Genomic DNA, 21449 nt, shown 5'->3' on the forward strand with positions numbered 1-21449 from the left:
AAGTTAGAGCCAGGTCTTTTAATACATTTTAAAAAGAGGGTGTAAAAAGTCAAGAGTTCCAGAAAAAAGAAAGTGAATTTCAGATGCTATCACTGTTACAGCAGCTCACATCTTGCATCCAGTAAATTTTGCCCTGCACTCAAACAAAAGTGTGCGGCATGTGGCGTTTTGAAGCATTTTGCTAAAGATTGTAAGAAAAAGAAGGGTAGTCAGGTTAAATATGTGGATGATTGTAGCTCCAGTGATGAGGAAGGAAAGGTAAAAAGATGGACTATTTATGATTCAGGTGAAAACGAAGATCATTTTAAGTCAGAGGAGTTGTTCATTTTAAATGTTACTGATAGCAGTGTAGGGGAAAGGAAAAAACCTTTATGTTTGATGACAATTGGAAGTGTAAATGTTTGCGGACTCTGGTTCTTCATATATGATTGTCAATGAAAATGTATGGAGAACAATGTTTGTAAAGTCGTTAGGAGAGTAATTGTTTGGATATTCACCCAGAAGGATTTTCTGTAGAAACACTAAATGTTATTGGGTATAGACCTTTAGTTTGCAGATTTAAGAAGAGGGAGTCTTGTGGGAAGCACATGTCTAAGAAATGGCCCTCTGGTTTGGGTTGGAAAGACCAGAGAGAGCTAAAGATTATTTTAAATCCCAACAATCCTGATCAGGTTAAGAGTATGGGTGAGGATGAAATAATTGGTGCAGAAGTATTAAAGCAATTCTCAGAAGTTTTTTCCGGCGCTATCGGGAGGCTCAAGAATTTTGAGCATACCATTATTTAAAAAAAGATGCATGTCTTAAATTACATAAAGTGAGGGATATTCCTATTTTTCTCAGAACGGAAGTAGAAAAGGAATTGGAGAAGTTGGTTAAGGCTGATATAATTGAAACCATTGAATCCTGTGAATGTTTTTCTCCGATTGTGGCTGCAAGATGGATAATTAGTATTATGCATTGACTTGCGTCACTTAAATACCAACATTGTAGTGGGCAAATTTCCCTTTCCTAACATTTCAGAAATGTTAGCTATGGTGAAGAGTGCTGGATGGTTTTCTAAGATTGATCTTTCAGCAGCATATCACCAAATAGTGTTAAGTGAAAAGAGTAAATGTTTGACTGCATTTATCATGCCTATTGGTTGCTTCCAATATAAAATGATGCCTTTTGGACTAGCATCAATCAGCTGCTGCAATTTTCCAAAGAATTATGTTTCAACTGTTTGGAAAACATGTGAATGTCAGATGCATTGAAGATAACATTTTGGTGTTTGGAAAGGCCCATAGTGAGCATGATAAGATTTTGGATGAGGTCTTAACTATTTTGAAAGAAAGTGGCCTGGCAGTGGACCACTCTAAATGCAAATTTGGGGTACCATCTGTGACTTACATTGGTCATGTCTTATGTAGTGAAGGGGTCACCACCAAACCATCTCTTCTTGAAGCCAATCAAAATGCCCCACACCCGCCCAATAAGGATGAGGTTAGATCCTTAGTTTTGGCTAGTGAAGGTTTATGCGAAATTCATCAAAAGCATTTTCAATAGAGTTTTCAACATTAGACAATTTTTGAAGTGTAAGGTAAAATTTCTTTGGGCAGATGTTTGCAGGAAAGAATTCGAAGATATAAAAAAGGCTATCAAGAAAGCACCTATTTTTTTAAAGTTTTGATCCTAATTTGAGTAATGTGATCACTGTAGATGTCAGCAACAAAGGGTTTGGTGGAGTACTCCCTCAGATTACATCAGAAGGAAAAGAGAACAGTATTGTTTATGCGGCCTCTGAAGAAAGATTTTCAGTGATAGAAAAAGAAACTCTTACTTGTAGTCGGGTCTTGGAGCATTATATGCCTTTTATTTGGGGGTAAGCATTGCAAGGTCCATTCCGACCACAATCCCTTGGTTAACCTGCCTACCACTGAAGGTATATTCAAAGCTTCTGTCAGGATAGCAAGAATGTGTATGATGCTTCAAGACTTCATATAAATTAGAAGAATGGAAGACACATTATTATTTAAATTCTAATTTGCAGCAACTTATTATCTTTGTAGAACAGGGTTGGACAGTGAAGCACCAAGTGGTAAAGGATTTGAAAGCTTTCTGAGAAGTGAGGAATGAACTGTTGGTTATACAAGGTAGTGTGAATAGAGGTGAACAAGTAATTCCTCCTTCTCTTTTGTGTGCTAAAATTGTAAAGTTGTGTCACAAAGGGCATGCAGGCATTGTTAAAACAAAACAAAGAGTCAAAAGATTGTTGGCCTGACACGGGCATGTGTACTGAAAGAATGGTGAGGAATTGTGTGTGGTGTGCAAATTCAGATACTTCTCTCAAAACCTTGAGACCTAACATGTGTGAACCTATAATTCCAAGTAAAACGTGGCACACAGTGGCTATTGACATTATGGGCCCCATTGGCTTCCCAACTAAGTACATCACAACACTTATTGATGTGATTTCTAGGTGATCTGTAATCAAAATCATTGGAAAAAATAGATTCTGAGGAAGTTCTTAAGTTTCTTGTCAGGGTTTCCGTGGATGAGGGATTGCCTGTACTGATTATCAGTGATAATCGGGTACAGTGCATGTCTAAATTAGCTTAAGGTTATTTCAGTAACATTGGTGATAAGCATAGGACTATTTCCTTGTATAATCCCAGTGTGAATGGCATGATTGAGTGGTTTAATAGAGTTCTCAAAATTGCCATTCAACTAGCTATCAAGAATGGTTGATTCGCAGATGCACGATTTTAAGACTCTGTGGATGTATAGAACTACCAACCATGAGGCTTTGGAAACTTCACCTTTTTATATTATAAGAGGTAGAGGAGCCAGGACTAAATGTAATCCTGAGTGGTTGCCCCAAAACGAAGATTCTACCTTATTGGTGAAGAAGATTAGGGAAACTATTGTGGCTTAGCTCCTTAAGTACAAACAGATGTTTGATCTCAAGAAAGGGGATTGTAATGTTGTTATTCGAGTTGGTATGTGGGTCAAAGTTAAGAAACCTTGGTAGGTTACTGTTGGAACTATGAAATTGATGAAAAGGACTCCGGTGTATAGCAAGACCTGTTTATTAACCATCCACTCTCCTCACTGGAGAGTGCACCAACATTCTATTGTAAGCTTCAGGGCAGGGGATACCAACTGGGATAGAGGGGAGGGGTGGACGGAAGGTACCACTAGGAGTTTAAAGTTACAACACATCTCCCTTCCATATGGGTGACAATGAACAAAAGAATAGGACCCACAGTTGTGGGATTGAAGACATTCTATATCGCAATATGGATGCTAAACTGAACACAGAACATTACTCATGTGCAATTACAATATTATCAAAACTCCACCATTGACCATTTTCAAGTTGAACCACAATCTTAAGCACTTTAGCAATTTTACAAGGTGTGTAGTATTTACTTTGGGTGGCCCCCACTTTATTGTTCCTCCTGGCTTGTACCATGTCACCAATCTCCCACTGGGAATCCTTCACCCCATGTTTCGTTTCATACCACTGCTTGTAATTGTCTTGGTGTAGTTGGATCTTTTCCGCTGTTACCTCCTGATCCACTCCTCTAGCCTCACCACCACTCAACCAACTAGGATTCAACTTAGTACAAAGTTCTCTACCACGCAATGCTACAAAAGGTAAAATGCCTGTGACTTTATTCGGTGAGGTGTGGTATGCCCACAGACACTTCCTAAGGGAACCTTCTATGTCATGTCCGTTGGTGGCAGCTAACTGGATATGTTCCTTTATGATTCTGTTTGCACGCTCGACTAAGCCATTGGCTTTTGGGCAATACAAAGCTGTTGTCTCATGTTTAATGTCCATTTCCTTGAGAAATGCACGCATTTCTTCTGAGATAAACTGCACCCCGTTGTCTGTCACCAAAGTCGCTGGTATGCCTTCTTCGACGAACACTCCATTCAAGAACTCAATCGCCACCTTTGTGGTGACGCTGTGCACAAACTTCTGCTTGATCCAATGGGTTGTGTAATCAATTAAGACCAGCATGAATCTCTTCCTTTCTCCTAATTCCTGGATAGGTCCGATGATGTCCCTGGCCAGCTTGCTCCAAGGTTTGGTTGGCACCTTTACTGGAGCTAATGGTGCTTTTAGCACAGCCTTCGATTTGTCGCTTTTGGCGCACGGTCCGCAATCCTTTACAACTTGTTCAGTCATGGCGTCCATCCTGGGGAACCAGAAACTAGATCTGACTCTGGCTTTGGTAAGGCTTCGCCCCAGATGGCCTTCATGTGCCAAGTCAATGACCTTCTTCCTGAGGCCCTTGGGTGATACCACTCTATGATTGCGATAGATTCTTTCTTTGATGACACTTAATTCGTTTCTGACTTCCCAATGCCGGCTTCAAGTTCATTCTTCTTGTTCGGCCATCCTTTTTCCATATATTCTTTTAGGGAACTTAACTCCTTGTCTTCCTTCATGTCATCCTCCCATTCCTTTTCTGTGATCACAGGCATCTCCATCATTAATATGGGAGTGTCAAGAGGTTCTTCTGTGTCCCCCACTTCTGGTAACGGGGACCTTGACAGGAAATCCGCAATTTTATTTTCCTTGCCAGGTACATACTCCACATTGAAGTTATAATGTTCCAGTCCCAGGATCCATCTGCTGATGCGAGGTTTACAATTTTCTAACCCCTTCACAGAGAATATGAAGGTGAGGGGTTTATGATCGGTCCGGATGGTGAACCTTAAACCCCACAAGAAAAACTTGAAAATGTCTACCAGCCCAGAAAAAGGCCAAGGCCTCCCTTTCAATTACGGAATAATTCCGTTCAGGGTTTGTAAGACTCCTGGATGCAAATGTGATGATCTTCTCCTCTTTCCCATCCTTCTGTATCAAGGTCGTGCCCAGGCCCTTGTTGGAAGCATCTGTAGCCAGGATAGTTTTTTTTGATGCGTCAAAAGTACCTAATGCCGGAGAGTTTATTAATTCCTCCTTTAATGAAGTCACCACTGCATCATGTTCTTCATTCCATAAGAAATCTTTGTTTTTCTTCATGAGCTCTCTCATAGGTTCACACTTGGTAGCAAAATTGTCAACATACTTAGACATATACTTCAATAGCCCAAGGAAGGACTTTAGTTCTTCATTATTCTTGGGGCTGGGAGCCTCTTTTACCGCCTGGTTTAAACTGCTCTTAGGTCTGAACCCATCTTCTGTTATCTTGTGGCCCAAGTATTCAACTTCTTTCATTTTTATTTTGCATTTTTCTTTCTTCACAGTCAGTCCGGCCTCCATGAGTCTGCTGAAAACTTGTCTTATGACACCGTCATGTTCATCCTCCGTCTGTCCATAGACAAGTATGTCGTCCTGGAAACACATGGTACGTTTGACTGAATGCTCCGAATGAGGTGATAAACGCTGTGAGTGGTCTTGACTCTGGATGGAGTTCAATTTGGTGCTATGCCATGGACAGGTCTATCACGCTGAAGTATTTTGCAGGGCCCATGGTGCTCAGCGTTTCATTATTATGGGCAATGGATGTCTTTCCACCCATATATTGTCGTTTTGACTGCGCAAGTCCACACAAAGACGAATTCCTTCTCCACTGGATTTGGCCGCGATAACAATCGGTGCTAACCACTCTGAGCAGTTTATTGCCACTTTTCCTTTTCTTTTCTTTTAGGGAACTTCACTGGGATAGAGGGGAGGGGTGGACGGAAGGTACCACTGGAAGATTAAAGTTACAACAGTTACTAAAGGTAAAAGGCAATTTTCTGATCCCTTTGAAGTTATCAAGGTTTTAAGGAATGCTGTGTTAAGCGACTGTAAGGTATGGAACCTCAGGCGCATTGCTGTTTTAAAAATTTATTATTTTTCCAGGAATAATGCTGGTAGCAGTGGTATATTTAAATTTGATTTTGATGAAGATTTATTTCAGGGGAATGGTAATGATCCTGACTTATGTTACTGTAGTGATCTCAGAGAGGAGGGTGCGCAATTGGAAGTAGTTAATGAGAGAGAAGCACAAGAAAGTGGTGGCATGGTTGATACTGATTTGTTAAGTGAAGAGGTTGTGGCATCTAAGAAGGTTGAGGAGAAGAATGGTGGCAGAAATAGAGTAGATCCATTTTATAGGGGCAACAAGAGAATTCAGGTTGAAGCCAGGTGGATGTCTGAAATGAGAGGCAGGATAGCATTTCTTGAAGATGAAGCGTTTATTCACAAATTCTCCACCCACTACACAAGCAGCCTTCTAGTCCGGTGATTGAACGGCAACTGGCAGATGCCATTCGAACGCAAACCAGCGACCACTCCATGCGTGAACCACATTCAAAGAAATACAACAATGTGGTTCTAATGCATTTCGCACTGCCTGCGTGATGCATCACCACCAACATTATTACCAACATTACAACACCTTCTGCCTTACAAAAATGAAACAAGAAAATGTCATAATACAAAAGTAAAGCATTAACTAAGCCAAACTTTAACTAAACAAGCAAAACAATATGAATAAAAACTCTGGACACTAATGTCTTAATAGCTAATGAAATTGCGATTCTCCTATTAACATGACGAGAGAATCTGGATTTCATTAAAGACACGGAGGCTAACATTATGCATTAATCTTTTAATGCAGCTGACAAACACAGCCGCTTACATCACAAAGGTAAGAATAAGAATTAAGTGACATCATAGTATCCATAAAGGCCAGGTGCCAAGGGAGATCAGCCTCTTTTAAATGCCTCGAGTGACAGGAGAAGCTGAAACAGAAGAATAAAGCTTGAACTTGAATGAAGAATTGTAGACCATCTTGAATTCCATGTAGATTCATCAATTAGAATTGTCTGAAATTGAAAACAAAGTAAATCAACGAAAAGGACAGAAAAGGTCTTCATAAGAAGCATGAACAAAAACATCAGAGTAAGAAAGCATGAAAAAATTGTAAACCAGATTAAATATTAATTCACAATTACCCTCAGGGAGGGACGGGAGGGATAATGTTAGCCTCTGTGTCTTTAATGAAATCCAGATTCTCTCATCATGTTAATAGGAGAATCACAGTTTCATCACAAGACAGGAGGCTACATTATGCATGTTGGTAGCCTTGAATAACTGCATCAGAAACATGTTCAATTGGTTTACAATAATGATGTGCGAAAGTATAGGCATTAGACCAATCAGCGGACTTAAGGATAGCATCCAACTTACCACCAGACCAGAATGACTTGCTGGCCATAGCACTCCTGAGAGAGTGAGCCTGGAACTTAGACAGGTCAATACCAGCAAGGTTCATAGCAATTTTAACCCACCTAGCGATAAAGCAGGATGAGATGGGTTTAAAGGGACTAACCTAAGAAACTAAGAGTTGATTTGCATCAGGAGGACGAAGGTTAGACATTCTGGAATCGTATTCCTTCATGCAATAAACAACACATAGTTTTGGATGAGAATCAAAACTAGGGTAAAAGATAGAATCAGACATAGTTTTAGTTCTTCTAAATATTTCGAATTTAACACCAAACATGTTATAACATCTATTAGAGATGTCCAGAGCTTTGACATCGGAAACTCTGCGACAAGAAACTAGGCATAAAAGAGAGGCAAGCTTAATTGAGAGACATTTCCTGTTAAGGAGAGAATTGTTAGGCCATGAACAAAAAAGATCAAGCAAAAGTTTAACATCCCAAACGGATTGATATCTAGGACGAGGGGGTCTCTTAAGGCGAATACTTTTAAGAACTCTACAGATAATAACGTTCTTACCTACCGTTTTACCATTGACAAGAGCGTGACCGGCTGAAATTGCAGATCTAAAACAACTAATTGATCTATAGGAGAGACCATTCTCATAGATTTCGACAAGGAAATTAACAATATAAACTATAGGAGCCTCCACGGGATCCAAGTTCCTCTCCAAGCACCAACTAGACCATTTCTTCCAGATGTTATTGTATCTGTAATGGGTTCCAGGTGCCCATGACTCTCTGACTCTCCGAGGAGAGTGAGAGCAGACGACGAAAGTCCAGACAATTGGTGAGATTGCCTGACACTTTCCAGGCAAGAAGGTTCAAACTCCCTGAAAGAACCAGGTGATGATCCTCTCCGTCTGCGTTTAGGAGGAGGCCCTGAATTGCGGGAATCAAGAAGGGAACGTCGCAAGAAAGTTCCAGAGCTGTGGGGAACCAGGCTTGAGATGGCCAGAAAGGAGTTATCAGGACAAGGGAGCATTGTTCCTGTCTCACTTTTTGAAGAACCCTCTGAATCATTGCAAAAGGGGGAAAGGCGTAAGGGCGAAGGGGAGCCCAAGGCTGGAGGAAAGCGTTTACAGCTAGAGCACCCGGGTCTGGCATCCAGCTGAGATACTGGGGGAGTTGGAAGGTCAATCTGCTTGCGAAAAGGTCCACGTCGAAAGGACCCCAAAGAATGTTGAGGGAATTGAAGATCGTCACATCGAGTTTCCAGTCGCTGAAATCTTGAAGGAACCTCGAGTTCCAATCCGCTGAAATATTGGATTTCCCTGGAAGGTATTATGCTCTCAAGGAAATCTTGTGTTCCAGACAGAACATCTATAATTTCTTGGCCAGATCCGATAGGTCCGCGGACCTCGTGCCACCGAGACGGTTGATGTAAGAGACCGCAGAAACGTTGTCCATTTTCAGTAGGACAGATCTGCCTTGAAGTGAGTGTCTGAAACTCATCAAGGCGTAGAGTCCAGCGGTCAACTCTAAAAAGTTTATATGTTGGGAGGACTCCGAAAGGGTCCAAACCCCACCGGTGTCTTGGTCGAGGAGACGAGCGCCCCAGCCGTGGAGACTGGCATCTGACTCTAAGACAAAGTCTGGGGTGGAACCGAAGATAGCCCTTCCATTCCATGCATCCAAATTGTCCAGCCACCAAGAGACTTCCAGTCTCGCTGGTTGGTCTAGAGAGACCTTGTCTCCATACCAGAGACCGGACCGGAGAGCTTGGGCTTTCACCCTCTGGAGAGCACAGTTCAGGGGACCCGGAAAGATAGCTTGGATCGAAGAAGAAAGAAGACCCAAGAGTCTGGCTAATTCTCATAGGGAGAGAGAGTGATGTCTCAGGACAAACCTGATTTCTTTTCGAATTTTGGCAATCTTCTTTTTCGGCAGTGAAAGAAGACAGCTTGAAGTGTTCACGGTGAAACCTAGAAACTCGAGGGATTTTGAGGGCGTCAGGATGGATTTTTCTCTGTTTATAATGAAGCCGAGATCCTCTATCAACTCCATGGAGACCCTGAGGTCTTCTAAAATTTGTTCCTGGGTTTGAGACATGATGAGGATGTCGTCTAAGTATATAATTAAGCGAACGCCTCTTGCTCTCAGAATCGAAACAATGGCTCTCATGACCTTGGTGAAACACCAGGGGGCGGATGAGAGACCGAAGGGGAGAGCTTGAAATAGGTAGAGGTGTCCGTCCCAAACAAATTGGAGGAAGGATTGATGTTCCCTGGCCATGGGGTGTCCGTCCCAAACAAATTGGAGGAAGGATTGATGTTCCCTGGCCATGGGGATAGTAAAGTAGGCATCCTTTAGGTCTAGCTTGACTAACCAATCTCCTTGAAGGAGAAGGTCCCTGAGAAGATGGATGCCCTCCATCTTGAAGTGGCGATAAACTAGGTATTTGTTTACTTCCCGTAAGTTTATCACTGGCCTCCAACCTTTGTCCCTTTTCTGTACCCAAGAAGGGTACTTACAAAATTCTTTTGTGACCAAGGAACCTCGATAATAGCTCCCTTTTTTAGCATAGAGGAGACCTCCTCCTTGGCGATAGCTGGATGTTCCGAGGGGAGGTCCAAAGGTCTTGGAGTCGTGGATTGGTAAGGAATGTCCACGAAGTCTATCTTGAACCCGCGGACTGTTTGTAGGATTCACGGGTCCTGAGTATAACTTTCCCAAACATGGTAAAACAATTTGAGCCTTCCCCCGACCTTTGGAGGGGAAAGAGAAGAAAGGGCACTTACTTGGGGTGTTGATATTAGGTGCTCCACGGGAGGAGAAGCCTCTGCCTCGGGAACCACGACCTCCTCGTTTGGGATAAAACTGTTTGTTCGAAGGGTAGTATCCCCTTCCTGCACCACCTCTTCCTCTGCCGGAAATATAGGGCCGGAAGTTGGCACGTCCGGAAGAACGGCCCCTTCTTCCGGCCTGACCAAAAACATTAGAGGGGAAGACTTTTTTCAAGTTGCTTTGAGCCCTATCAAGCGCCGTAAAGGTCGCAACATATCTGCCAATTGACTTAATCATGTCTTGTCCGAAAAGTAGGCCTTGGGGCTCGGACGAAGGCTCCTTGTCGGCAAGGTCCCCAAGCTTGGGGTTAATTCTGTTTAGGACAGTTTTTCTCCTTTCCATGTTCAGGCTCGAATTAGCATTCCCTAAAAGCACAATAGCTCTCTGGCTCCAACCCCTAATGAGTGCAGCGTCAAGGGGAGTAGCTGAAATATAAGACTCCTCAGCAAGGTCAAGGATCTTGGTGAGAGGGCCTAGCATGTCTAGAAGACGGTCCTGGCAGGACTTAAATGCTCTTTCGAGCCCTTTTCTTGGGTCCTTTCCCAGCTTAAAAAGAAATTTAATAAGGTCTGGGTCAAGGTTGGGGGTCTGGCAGACCTTATTGCCAATCCATGGTCTCGGGCACTCAGCCCGCATAGTGTTCCTTGTATCAGTTTCCAAGGAGTTTCTTAACCATTTGGTTATAAACTTGCCGACATGTTCCTGGGGGGACCATTTAGAGCTATTAGGGCGTGACATATTCTCAGGAGAAAACATCTCTCCCCCTAGGGGGTCAAGGATGGCATCCTTGGAGGAGGGAGGAGGGTCTGACTCGGAGAAGGAGTTGGGGTCAAAGTCATTGAAAGAGTAATCAATAGGGTTGAAAATGAACTCGTCGTAGGGTTCGTCGAAAGTCTCCTCTACGTCAGAGTAGGTATCAGACTGAGCACTAGCACCATCACCACTTGTGCCGCTTAGGACACCTTCCGGAGTTGTACCGCTAGGGGTACCCAACCTCATTGTGCCGCGAGGGGCACCAATGCCTCTTGGAGCGCTAAGGCTTCCCAAATCCAGAGAGGTGCTTGGACCTCCAAAGTTCCCCGCACAACTGCCCGTAGTGTGCTTGGTTTTCCCAGGTGCTTTAGACTTTGTAGGGCGGTTAGGGTGTTGCCCAACATCGCTGAGAGTGCTCTTACGAGACATGACCTCATTAATAGTATCGAGCATGCATGCTCTCATTTCTTTTTTCAAAAAGTTCTTAAAGGTATCACTATTATGAGAGGGAGAGGAAGCTGCAGCGTCCTCACTCTCCATGTCTGACATGAGGACAATGGGTATAGTGCTCAAGGCAGTATAGGTAATATAAACGACAAAGGAAAGCTTATCCTGCTTTTTTTTTTTAATGAAAGTATAGGGCACAGTTAGAGTAAGCAGAGAGTTGTATTGACTCTGCTACTGCTCCGATTACAATAATGTTAAATCGATCTATTTCGCTGAGTGGAAACAAGGCAAAAACAGCTGATTCTCGGCTCCGAAGGGTAACTGACTCGCTCGAGGCAGTTGAACCCACGGAGGAGAGAGGAATGACCCTTACGAGGTAGGGCGCGCTGCGGCACGGCTACCAAGGGTCATTCCTCTAATAAGGGATGACGCATGAGCTCCACATATCGGAGCGAGAGCGAGCCACCGCAACGGAGGCAGTGAGGGGGAAAGCGGCCGAAAAAAGGCCAAAAGGAGGCATTTGAGGCAAACGCGGAACAGCGCGGAATAAGGGAAAGAGAGCGCAAAGGTATCCGAAAGGGACAGGGACCAGACAGAGGTAAAGGGCAAGACGACCAAAAATTGGAAGTCTTGGGGGTGGGGAGAGGTTAGAAGTAACCGACAAGCATCAGTCCGAGGGCATGAAGCAAGGGGAAGAGTCAAACGAACCAGGATGGCAGTACAGCTAACAGTACAGGGTAAATCATAGGATCATCTAGCCAAACAATGAGAGGCAGACAAGCGTAAAGCTAAGCAAAATGAGCTAACTCAATAAAGCTTAACATATAAAATGTGGCTTAACAGAAAAAACTCTAAGCAATGTAAAGATAGAGATTTAAGAAAGACAACTTATCTGTTTGAGAGCCGCATTTAAAAGAGGCTGATCTCCCTTGGCACCTGGCCTTTATGGATACTATGATGTCACTTAATTCTTATTCCTACCTTTGTGATGTAAGCGGCTGTGTTTGTGAGCTGCATTAAAAAGATTAATGCATAATGTAGCCTCCTGTCTTGTAATGAAATCCTCAAACCTTTTTGGTGTCTTAATGACACACCCCTGATTGAGCTACTAATGCACGTGCTAGTGTCAACCTGAGGTAGGGTGTTAGAGTAAACCTGAGATGGAGAAGTGTCTTGAGGTGGGGCAGATTGAACAGGGGATCTCACCGAATCCAACCAATGACCCCAATCAAAATCGTCCTCGATACTTTTCCTTCTACGATGCATTATCTCAGCTTTTTCAGGAGACACTTTAACTAGTTGTCTTTTGTTCCACCACCCCTTATTTCCCACGAAAGCAGCTCCTTTACTGATCTTACACACCAGTTCAGGTATCAAAAATATTGACTCTCCTTTCTTTACCTTTACTGGTTTCTTAATTAGACCCAGTCCCCTACCAAAACGCCCTCACCATTCAAGCCACATTTCTTGTCAAAATTTTCCTTCATGAGAGTCTGTTTTGTGAACACCCTGTCAGATACTTCCTTCAAGTTAATTTTTGTCATCACAAGACATCTCCTTCAACTAGTTTGGGAACAGAAGGGTATCTGCTTCCCTGCCAATTAACAAAGTAAAAGGAGATATTCCAGTAGTACAGTGGGGAGACATATTGTGATTCCAAATTGTTTGCCTGATAAACTCACTCACATCCAACCCAGATCCTAATGCCGTCTCAATCACCTATTTCACAACCTTATTCCCTCTTTCCACCAGACCATTTGATGTGGCGTGGCTGAAACAGCTGTCAGCCCCTCGGAGCTGATGCTCCATGCCGACCCGGCACGCCATGACCCAGAATTGTGCTTAATCTCACCTTAGCTCTGCACAAAAGACAGGATCTGGCATTGGAACTCCATCGGAAGCGCCTGGGCTTTACTCCACCACTCTAGCCTGAATGATTTAGCCCAAAACTGGTTGTGAGGAGATTTGGGCTCCGGCAAGTAAAATTGTGCCGACCAGAGCGGACCCGTAGCGGATCCCCCTGAACCTGGTGCTGCCTCGCCCGTGAGTCCCTGTTGACAGAACTACCTGAAGCATCACACAAGCAACACATCCACTAGTTTGGAGGCCGGTCCTGCTATGACGGACTTGGGTAATGTGGCTCACAAACGTGGACTTTAGAGCCATACTAATGGCGTGACTGCAGTGGGGGACGGTGCGGCCAGCGGAATCACCTACGAAATAGAAGCCACGTCCTCATGGCCCGCTTCATGCTCTGCATCAACATGCAGATATGGCCTTTAAACTGCAGCAAGCTCCGGAGCTCCGTGCCCCTTGTTCTGCATCTGGCCCTGCGCTGACGTATTAGCGGACGGCGGGGCTCGGAAACAAGAGTCCGACATCCCAGGCTGGTGCGCTGCGGCGCGGTGACCGGGAGCGGCTGTAAGGAGAATGCACTACTTGCGGTGCAACGGTGAGTCACTGAGGAGCAGGCATTGCACTCCCACCTTAGCCCAATAGGCTCCCAGCTACAACACTATTTTTGGCAACAATATCTTTGATCCCCATGACCTGCTCGACCTGTCTGGGGAGACCTGGGAGCCGCGGTGTGCCCACCCTATTGCCCCTTGAGGTCTGTTCCAATAATCGGAGCGTGTAGAGAGCTCTCCAGGCACACTGACTTCACACTTTTGTAGGGTACTACGCGTCATCTATTAATTCATTACTGGTGACCCCTTGGAGTCAATGCGACCAGCACTCCCTTCTAATCTCTACAATCCCCTGGTAAAGTGCTCTGATACCTCTGGGTCTAACCAGCGCTATTGTCTGTAAAACTCTGAGGATGCCCCATGGGCAGAAACCAAAACTGTTTGTGCTTCCCTTGGAGACCAATTACCCTTGGCCGCTGCCTGGTGGAGCTGTCCTAAGCAGCTACAGAGGAGTCTGGACCCCTTTGCCGTCACCTACCCAGCCGGACTTTGGACATTGTTATTCTTGGTTCTTCTTGGCTTATCTGTCTCTCATACTGACTGCCTGGTTCCCCCTGATGGACTTTCCATGGTCAGAAACCAAAACTGTTTCTACTGCTCTTGGAGACCGATTACCCTTGGCTGCTGCCCGGTGGAGCTGTCCTAAGCAGCTACAGAGGAGTCCGGACCCCTTGGCCGTCACCTACCCAGCCAGACTTCGGACATTGTTATTTATGGTTCTTCTTGGCTTATCTGTCTCTCACACTGACTGCTTGGTTTCCCCTGATGGACTTTCCCTCTCCTATCTACCTTGACTATATCTACATTCCTCTCCCCTGTTTGCCTTTCCATCTCTCTGTTCCACTACACACTAGCAATACATGCTACTGTGCTATTGTGGTTTCATCAGGTATCCTTATATGCTATTCGCTAGTAACTCTTGTCGTTACTATGTAATCATTGTGTAACCTATGTAAAATGTGGAACTTGCAACTCGCTGTTCCTTATGTAAAGCGCTCTGATTCCTCCAGGTCTAGCCAGCGCTATATAAAACTCAAGATAAATAAATAAATTAATGAGGGAGAGTACAATGCAACTTTTAAGTGTTTTATATCTGACTTGCCCATAAACTTACAAATTCTCTCTGAAACAAAGTGTGTGCCATTATCTGTATTATCTGTAATGATTACTTTTGGGGCCCCTTCCAATAACAATATCTTATTAAAAAATGTGATGGTAGACTCGGTATCAGGTGCTTCTACAAAACTGTAATACATCCATTTAAAAAAATTAATCGACAGGTTGCTTCACATATTTCATATCGTGGTTGAGTACAGAATATGGTCCCGAAAAATCTAGGCCTACTTTTTCCCATGGTGCATTAGGGAATTCCATTGGCTGTAAAGGTGTCTTCAATGTCCACCAATGTTTATCGGGAAGAAGACATTCAGGACAGTTGTCAATTATTTTTTTAACTTGCATATCCAAGGAGGGCCACCAGTAATGTTGTGTTATCTTCATCCCGGTCTTGGTAGATCCGAGATGTACGAGATATACCTTGCTAATAATCGAACTGTGTAACCCAGCGGGAGGCACAAATCTGTCCCCCGTCGTACAATACCGCTTTCAACAGACAATTCATCAGACACATGGGCAAAAATTCTCAAATCACGATTTAAACATCTAGGGTCAGGCCAGCTGTGGGTCGTACACTCAATTGCCTTCCGTAAAACTAGATCACTCTCACAGGCTGTCTTCCAACCATCCTCAGACAACACGGAATCATACTCCTGCACAGTATTCACCACGGCCATGCATTCAATGTCTTCCACCAAAGAATCTTCTAAGCATGGGCGAATTTTGCGAATCTCGCGTTCGCGAATTTTGCGGATTTGCGAACTCGCAATCCGCAAAATCCGCGAATTCTCGCGAATTTGCGGATTTTTTTTTTTGTGTTCGCACGGGTTTCTGCCAGTTCGCGAGGGTTTTGTACAATTTCGCAAATGCGAACTTACCTGTCGGGTCGCAAGTTTTGCGAACTTGTTGTTTCTACGTGTCCAGCCTGTTTGGGACACTCTTCTTCATCACTGCCACTCTCTGTCACCACTGCCACTCTCTGACTACTCATGCCACCCTCTGGCCCACCCATGCCACCCTCTGTTTCATCACAGCACCCTCTGGTTGTCCAGTCAGTGTACATTATTGTGGCAAAGCAAAGCACACCTTCCCTGCCTCAAGTGACCTGAATTAATTTGGGGCTGATTAATGTGTCACAGAATATTTTTTTAGTTGGCACCTGCTTCCTTAGTGCTTCCTGATTAGTGATCTTTTGCACTTGCTAAGTGCTTTCATTGTTGCAAAATTAGTTACAACACCTGCCCTGCCCCAACTGACAATAATGAATTAGGGGCTGATTAATGGATTTGTACTTCCAGCCTGGCTCCTGCTTGTCTCCCTTAGCTGTAATTCAGGACCTTTGTGGCATATGTGTAACTATTCTGAGGTTCAGAGCAGGGTCACATAATAGTTGCAACTGGCAACTGAACTCTGGAGGGGCCCCTCAGGAAGCACTACAGGAAATGGCTACTAATGATGAGCCTGAACTTTTGAACCTGGTAAGTAGTTTCAGTTTTGCTAAGATCATATTTCTGCAATTTAGCGCTTATTCGCGGGGCGCGAAGTTGTACTGGGAAGCCGCGAACTCACGCGAACAGTGCGAGCAAGCCATAAAATCCGCTGCTCGCGGATTTGCGGATTTTGCGGGAGATTCGCGAGTCTCGCGGATTGCGAATTTACCGAAAATCCGCAAAATCCGCGAGCGAAACGGATTTTCCGCCCATGCTTAGAATCTTCCTCATCATCCTTGTGAATAAGAAATCTGGATAAACAGTCAGCACAAAAAATCCCCCCCCCCCCCATATATGTTTAGCAATAAAATTATATTCTTGAAGTTTCAACACTAGTCTCATGAGCCTGGCAGACATGCTATTGTTGTTAACCTTATTGAAAATATAAACCTAAGGTTTATGTTATGTTATGTTATGTTATGTTATGTTATGTTATGTTATGTTATGTTATATTGAGCTTATAAAGCTCGCAGCTACTCAAAGTTCCCAGTGCTAGCTCCTGAAAGAAAGAATGACCGTGTATCAAATTAAAACAGCAAGGTCTTGAGTTTCTTTTTAAAAGGCACTGGGTCTTGGATGGTCCTCAGGGCCAAAGGCAACAGATTCCAGGCCAAATCGGCCGCTGGCGCTTGAACTTCGGAATCTGCATCAGCCATTGGGCAGAAGACCATTGGGCAGAAGACCGAAGCACTCTCCCTGGCACATAAAAGGCAAATCTCCTTTGTAGGTGTAAAGGGCCGGTGTCATACAGGGCCCGGTGAGCAATGGTCAGCATTTTAAATTTCAGGCGTGACTCAACTGGCAGCCAATGCAGGGCACGCAAGTGTGTCCGTACTCTATCTCTAGGAGAAATCCCCATGAGGAGTCTGACCGCCGAGTTCTGCACGACCTGAAATTTTTTGACCAGGGACCCCGAGCAGCTCACCAAGAGAGCACTGGCGTAGTTCAAACAGGAAAGAATCAACGCACCGACCACGGTTTCTCTGGAGGCACTCGGCAGGAGGGGAAGAAACTTCCTCAAGCTCTTCAGTATGCCGAAGCAAGTACCGGCCAACTTCTTCACGTGCGTCACAAAGTGCAGATTTTGGTCGGACCAAACACCAAGATTTTTCACAGCGCCCGTTCTATCGGTTATGATCTGTCACTAATTCAAACTTACATCCCCAAATACACATTCTAAACTTATGAACAGCCCACACACGCTCCAAAGCTTCTCGGTCTGTTGTGCTGTATCGCTGTTCAAACTGTTTAAGTGATCTTGATGCGAACACTACAGTGTGATCATGGCCATCCACTCTTTGACTCAGTACTGCTCCAAGTCCATAAACACTGTCATCCACGGTTATAAGGGTAACACAGTCGTCCCTAAATGCATGTAATGCTTGAGCAGAAACAATCAATTTTTTCACATTTCCAAATGCTACATCTAATTCGTCTGACATTTAAAAATCTGACCTTTTCTAAGCAACACTCGTAAGGGTTCTACCACTGGAGCATACCAAGTTACAAATGTGGCATAATATTCTGCTAGGCCGAGAAATGAACGTAATGCATCTTTGTCTGTGAGGGATTTTGCCTCTTCAGTTGCCCTAATTACAGAAAATGTGGGTTTAATTCCATGACACGACAAAGTGTGATCTGAGTATTCCAACTCTTGTACAGCAAATTTACACTTGTCCATCCACACTGTCATCTCTTTGGTCCTCAGAATAGATAGTACACGTTTTAAAATGGCGTTGTGTTCCTCGAAAGACTTAGAATAGATCAGCATGTTGTCCACTTATGCTTGAACTCCCTTAATATAATGAAATAGCGTGTCTATAAGTTTCTGGAACACAATACCGGCCGATGCAAGACCAAAAGGTAGGCACAAGAATTTGTACGCCCCGAAAGGAGTCACAAATGTGGTCAAATTTTGCGACTCGACAGACAAAGCTAGCTGGTGGTAGGCTGATCTTAAATCTATTAAAGAGAACCACTTTGCACCTCCTAGATTCCCCAATAACTCATGGATTCGAGGCAGTGGATGACAATCCACAATTATATTTTTATTAAGGGCGTGCATGTCCGCACAAAGTCTGATATCACCTGACTTCTTGCGCGCAACTACAATGGGAGCCACTAACTGAGATGAATCTGTAGTTTTTATGATGCCCTGTTTACATAATCTTTGTAATGTATGTTTCAGTTCCTCCCTGACACTCATGGGGACAGAACACACTTTATGTGCTACTGGCTGAGCATCAGATACTAATCTAATATGGTGTTCCACTCCTTTGACCAGACCAACATATTCACTAATTACAGGTTTAAATCTAAAAAATCATTTCTTTCAATATGTCACCACCCACATCATGTTTAGCACACTCAACGTGGCACACAGGTAACTCCCCGACTTTGATTGTATTTTCATCGCCTGGGACTAAATACAGTCCCATGCGAGCTAAATCTCTCCACCCAATAATGTTTTTCCCTTTTTCAGCCACATAAAACTTGGTTTCAGTTTCTCTTCATAAACATTGTACCATTCCTAAGAAATAACCAACCTTTTTGATATCCTTCTTGCCGAAAGCTTTATGGTTAATGTTGGATTGTAATAACTTAACCCTCTCTTTCTACAAATCATTAAATGTGGTGTCCTTTAAAATGGTAATTGTCGAACCAGAGTCTGCCAATACTTTGGAGAGGAACGTTATCAATTAAGGCGGAAAACAAAGGACCCTTTATGGATCCCGAATCCTCCACACAGTCAAGAGTTACAATCACATTACTGAGTGAATTAGCACATGATTCTACATCAGTTTCAATACAGCTTACATTAACATGTTTCCTGGAGTTTCTATACACCCCCTGAAAATGACATTTTTGTACATAGGACACAACATTTGTTGATAGCAGGACAACCTGGAAAATTCCTGATATGATTTTTTGATCTGCATCTGTAACAAAAAATTGGTTGCCTAATAGGTTTACTTTTAATGTTAAAGACACATAAAGAATTCTCTTGATCAAGATCAGGAGAAGTTACCATATTGACCCCCGGTTTGGTGTCCCCCTGCATGATTTTGCTTGATCTTGCAGAACGTTCAATGCTCAAGGCTAAGTCAATTACTTCAGTCAAAGGTGGATTTTTGCTACCTAGAATTCTTTCTTTAATTTTTTGAGATGCACAGTTGAACGCAAGCTGGTCTCTGATATAGTTGTCTGCTAAAGGACCAAAGCCACATGCGATTGCTAATACCTGAGAGCCGAGAAATATTCTTCTACTTTCTCATCCTCCATTTGTTTCCTTTTGTAAGAATTATGTAATTCTAGCATGATATTGGGCTTGTCAGAAAATAGTTTCTTGAGTCATGCAACATCCTCTAAGTAAACATTCCATTGGCCATAACCAGAATGAGATGGTGGAGGTGGAATGAATACAATTCTGTCGAAAATCCTCTGAGCTGCTTGACCAAGGCATCCAAAGAGTAAAGCTAATTTTCGTGCAAGGACATAGCGAACAGCATCAATAGCCACCAAGTGATTTTCAAAGAGTCTATACCACTCTGACCAAATGATTGCTGGTCTCCCTGGTTTACTTAAGAATGGATGTGGTTGCGTTACCTGTTGTGCATTAGCCATGACAGAATGTATATCTTAAGAAGAACCATAAAAATCTATTAGAACAGCAGAAAGTAGAACAAACGTGTGCATGTCACCGAAGCGTAACTCGCTAAGGAGGATCTGTAATCACTGTTTAATCAGTTGCAGGATGTTACGTACTGAAAATATGCTTTAGAACAGCGAGTATGCAAGATAATTGGCGTGCGCGTCGCCGAAATGCAAAGATGGTAACATGCTGACTGAACTTTTTTAATAATGACAAATATGCTTGATAATTGGCGTGTGCGTCACTGAACTGTAGGACTGGCAACACGCTGGCTGAATTAGCATAAGTTATTAAACTTTCTGGGATGCGCACTGAAACTAGCCCAATTCAAAATGGGCATTACGTAGCGTGATGAATACAGCGCGAAAATTGGTGTGTGTCAACTATTGAACGTTGAATGTGCTTGAGGGCTCGAGACCAGGAGAGGTCACAAGGATGAAGAGCGCGAGAGTGCACAGCTCCCGAAGAGTAAAATAAGAGTCACATACCTCGTGGTGTGCTCTAACGATCAGCAAAGAGGACACAGACCTTGAAATGCAGAAAGTGATGAAGATCAACAAAGAGTTTTTCAACGGCAGATCAGGACCCGGAATCAGCAGCTTTCATCAAACAGCAACCAAGTAATCCATGACGTGGATTAGTGGGTGAAGTAGTTCCCCGCTTATCGCCAGATGAAATGAGAGGCAAGATATTTTTTCTTGTAGATGAAGCATTTATTCACAAATTACCCACTCACTACACAGAGTGGCCTCCTAGTCGATCGAACGGGAACTGGCAGATGCCATTCGAACCCCGACCAGCGACCACTCCATAAGTGAGCCACTTTCAAAGAAATACAACAATGTGGTTCTAATGCATCTCCCGCTGCCTGCGCGATGCATCACCACTACCATTATTACCAACATTACAATGTCTGATTTTGTTTGTGAGACAGATTCCATTGAGTGAATTTAGTTTTGTAGTATTTTTATTAGTCCATTATAAAGGGGAAGATATGTTATGTGTCATTTATTAAATGTATGTTTCTGCCTGTGCATGCATGTATGTTTTACTTACGCATATGCACAGATCCCCTGTATATATTGCACATGCATTATAATGTTATTGTTTGTATTTTACTGTTAGTCCATGCCTCTGTCGTGTTCTAGATCCTACAAGAGTTAGGACTGGCAGATTAACTGCGTACTACCTTCACTCAGTATGCTGGTGTTTTGATCTTAATAAAGGATATATCAAATCAGTGGCTGTGGATTTGAGCATTACAGAATGGTATATGTAACTCCTCTGAAGTCCCAAACCTTTTCTGCCGTTGCTTGGTTTAGACCCCACTCCAAAGTCCAGCACTTTCTCTGGTTTTGCTTATGTTGAAGTGGTAATTGTAAATGTAATCCCTTCGAAATCCCATGCTTTCCCTACTGTTGCTTAGACTAGACTGGGGAATAGTAAATGTAACCCCTCTGAAGTTCAACACTTTCCCTACTGTTACTTTGATTGGAATGGAAAGACTAAATCCAACCCATCCAA

At 43.5% G+C, this 21449-nt stretch overlaps 1 protein-coding gene across 2 annotated transcripts in view; it reads left to right on the forward strand.

Moving 5' to 3' along the window:
- Nucleotides 1–21449, forward strand: part of LOC147679802 (histone H2A.V-like) — a 171541-nt gene that overhangs the window by 35829 nt on the left and 114263 nt on the right. The window contains exon 2 of one of the 2 annotated variants that reach the window (XM_086944755.1): nt 5649–5724. The exons of the other annotated variant lie outside the window; for it this stretch is intronic. Within the exon in view, the coding sequence (XP_086800881.1) occupies nt 5649–5724 (76 nt within the window). The remainder of the gene's footprint in view (nt 1–5648; nt 5725–21449) is intronic. 2 annotated transcript variants of the gene reach the window in all.

Source organism: Lissotriton vulgaris, chromosome 11 (assembly GCF_964263255.1).
Source record: "Lissotriton vulgaris chromosome 11, aLisVul1.2, whole genome shotgun sequence".
NCBI classification, from domain to species: domain Eukaryota; kingdom Metazoa; phylum Chordata; class Amphibia; order Caudata; family Salamandridae; genus Lissotriton; species Lissotriton vulgaris.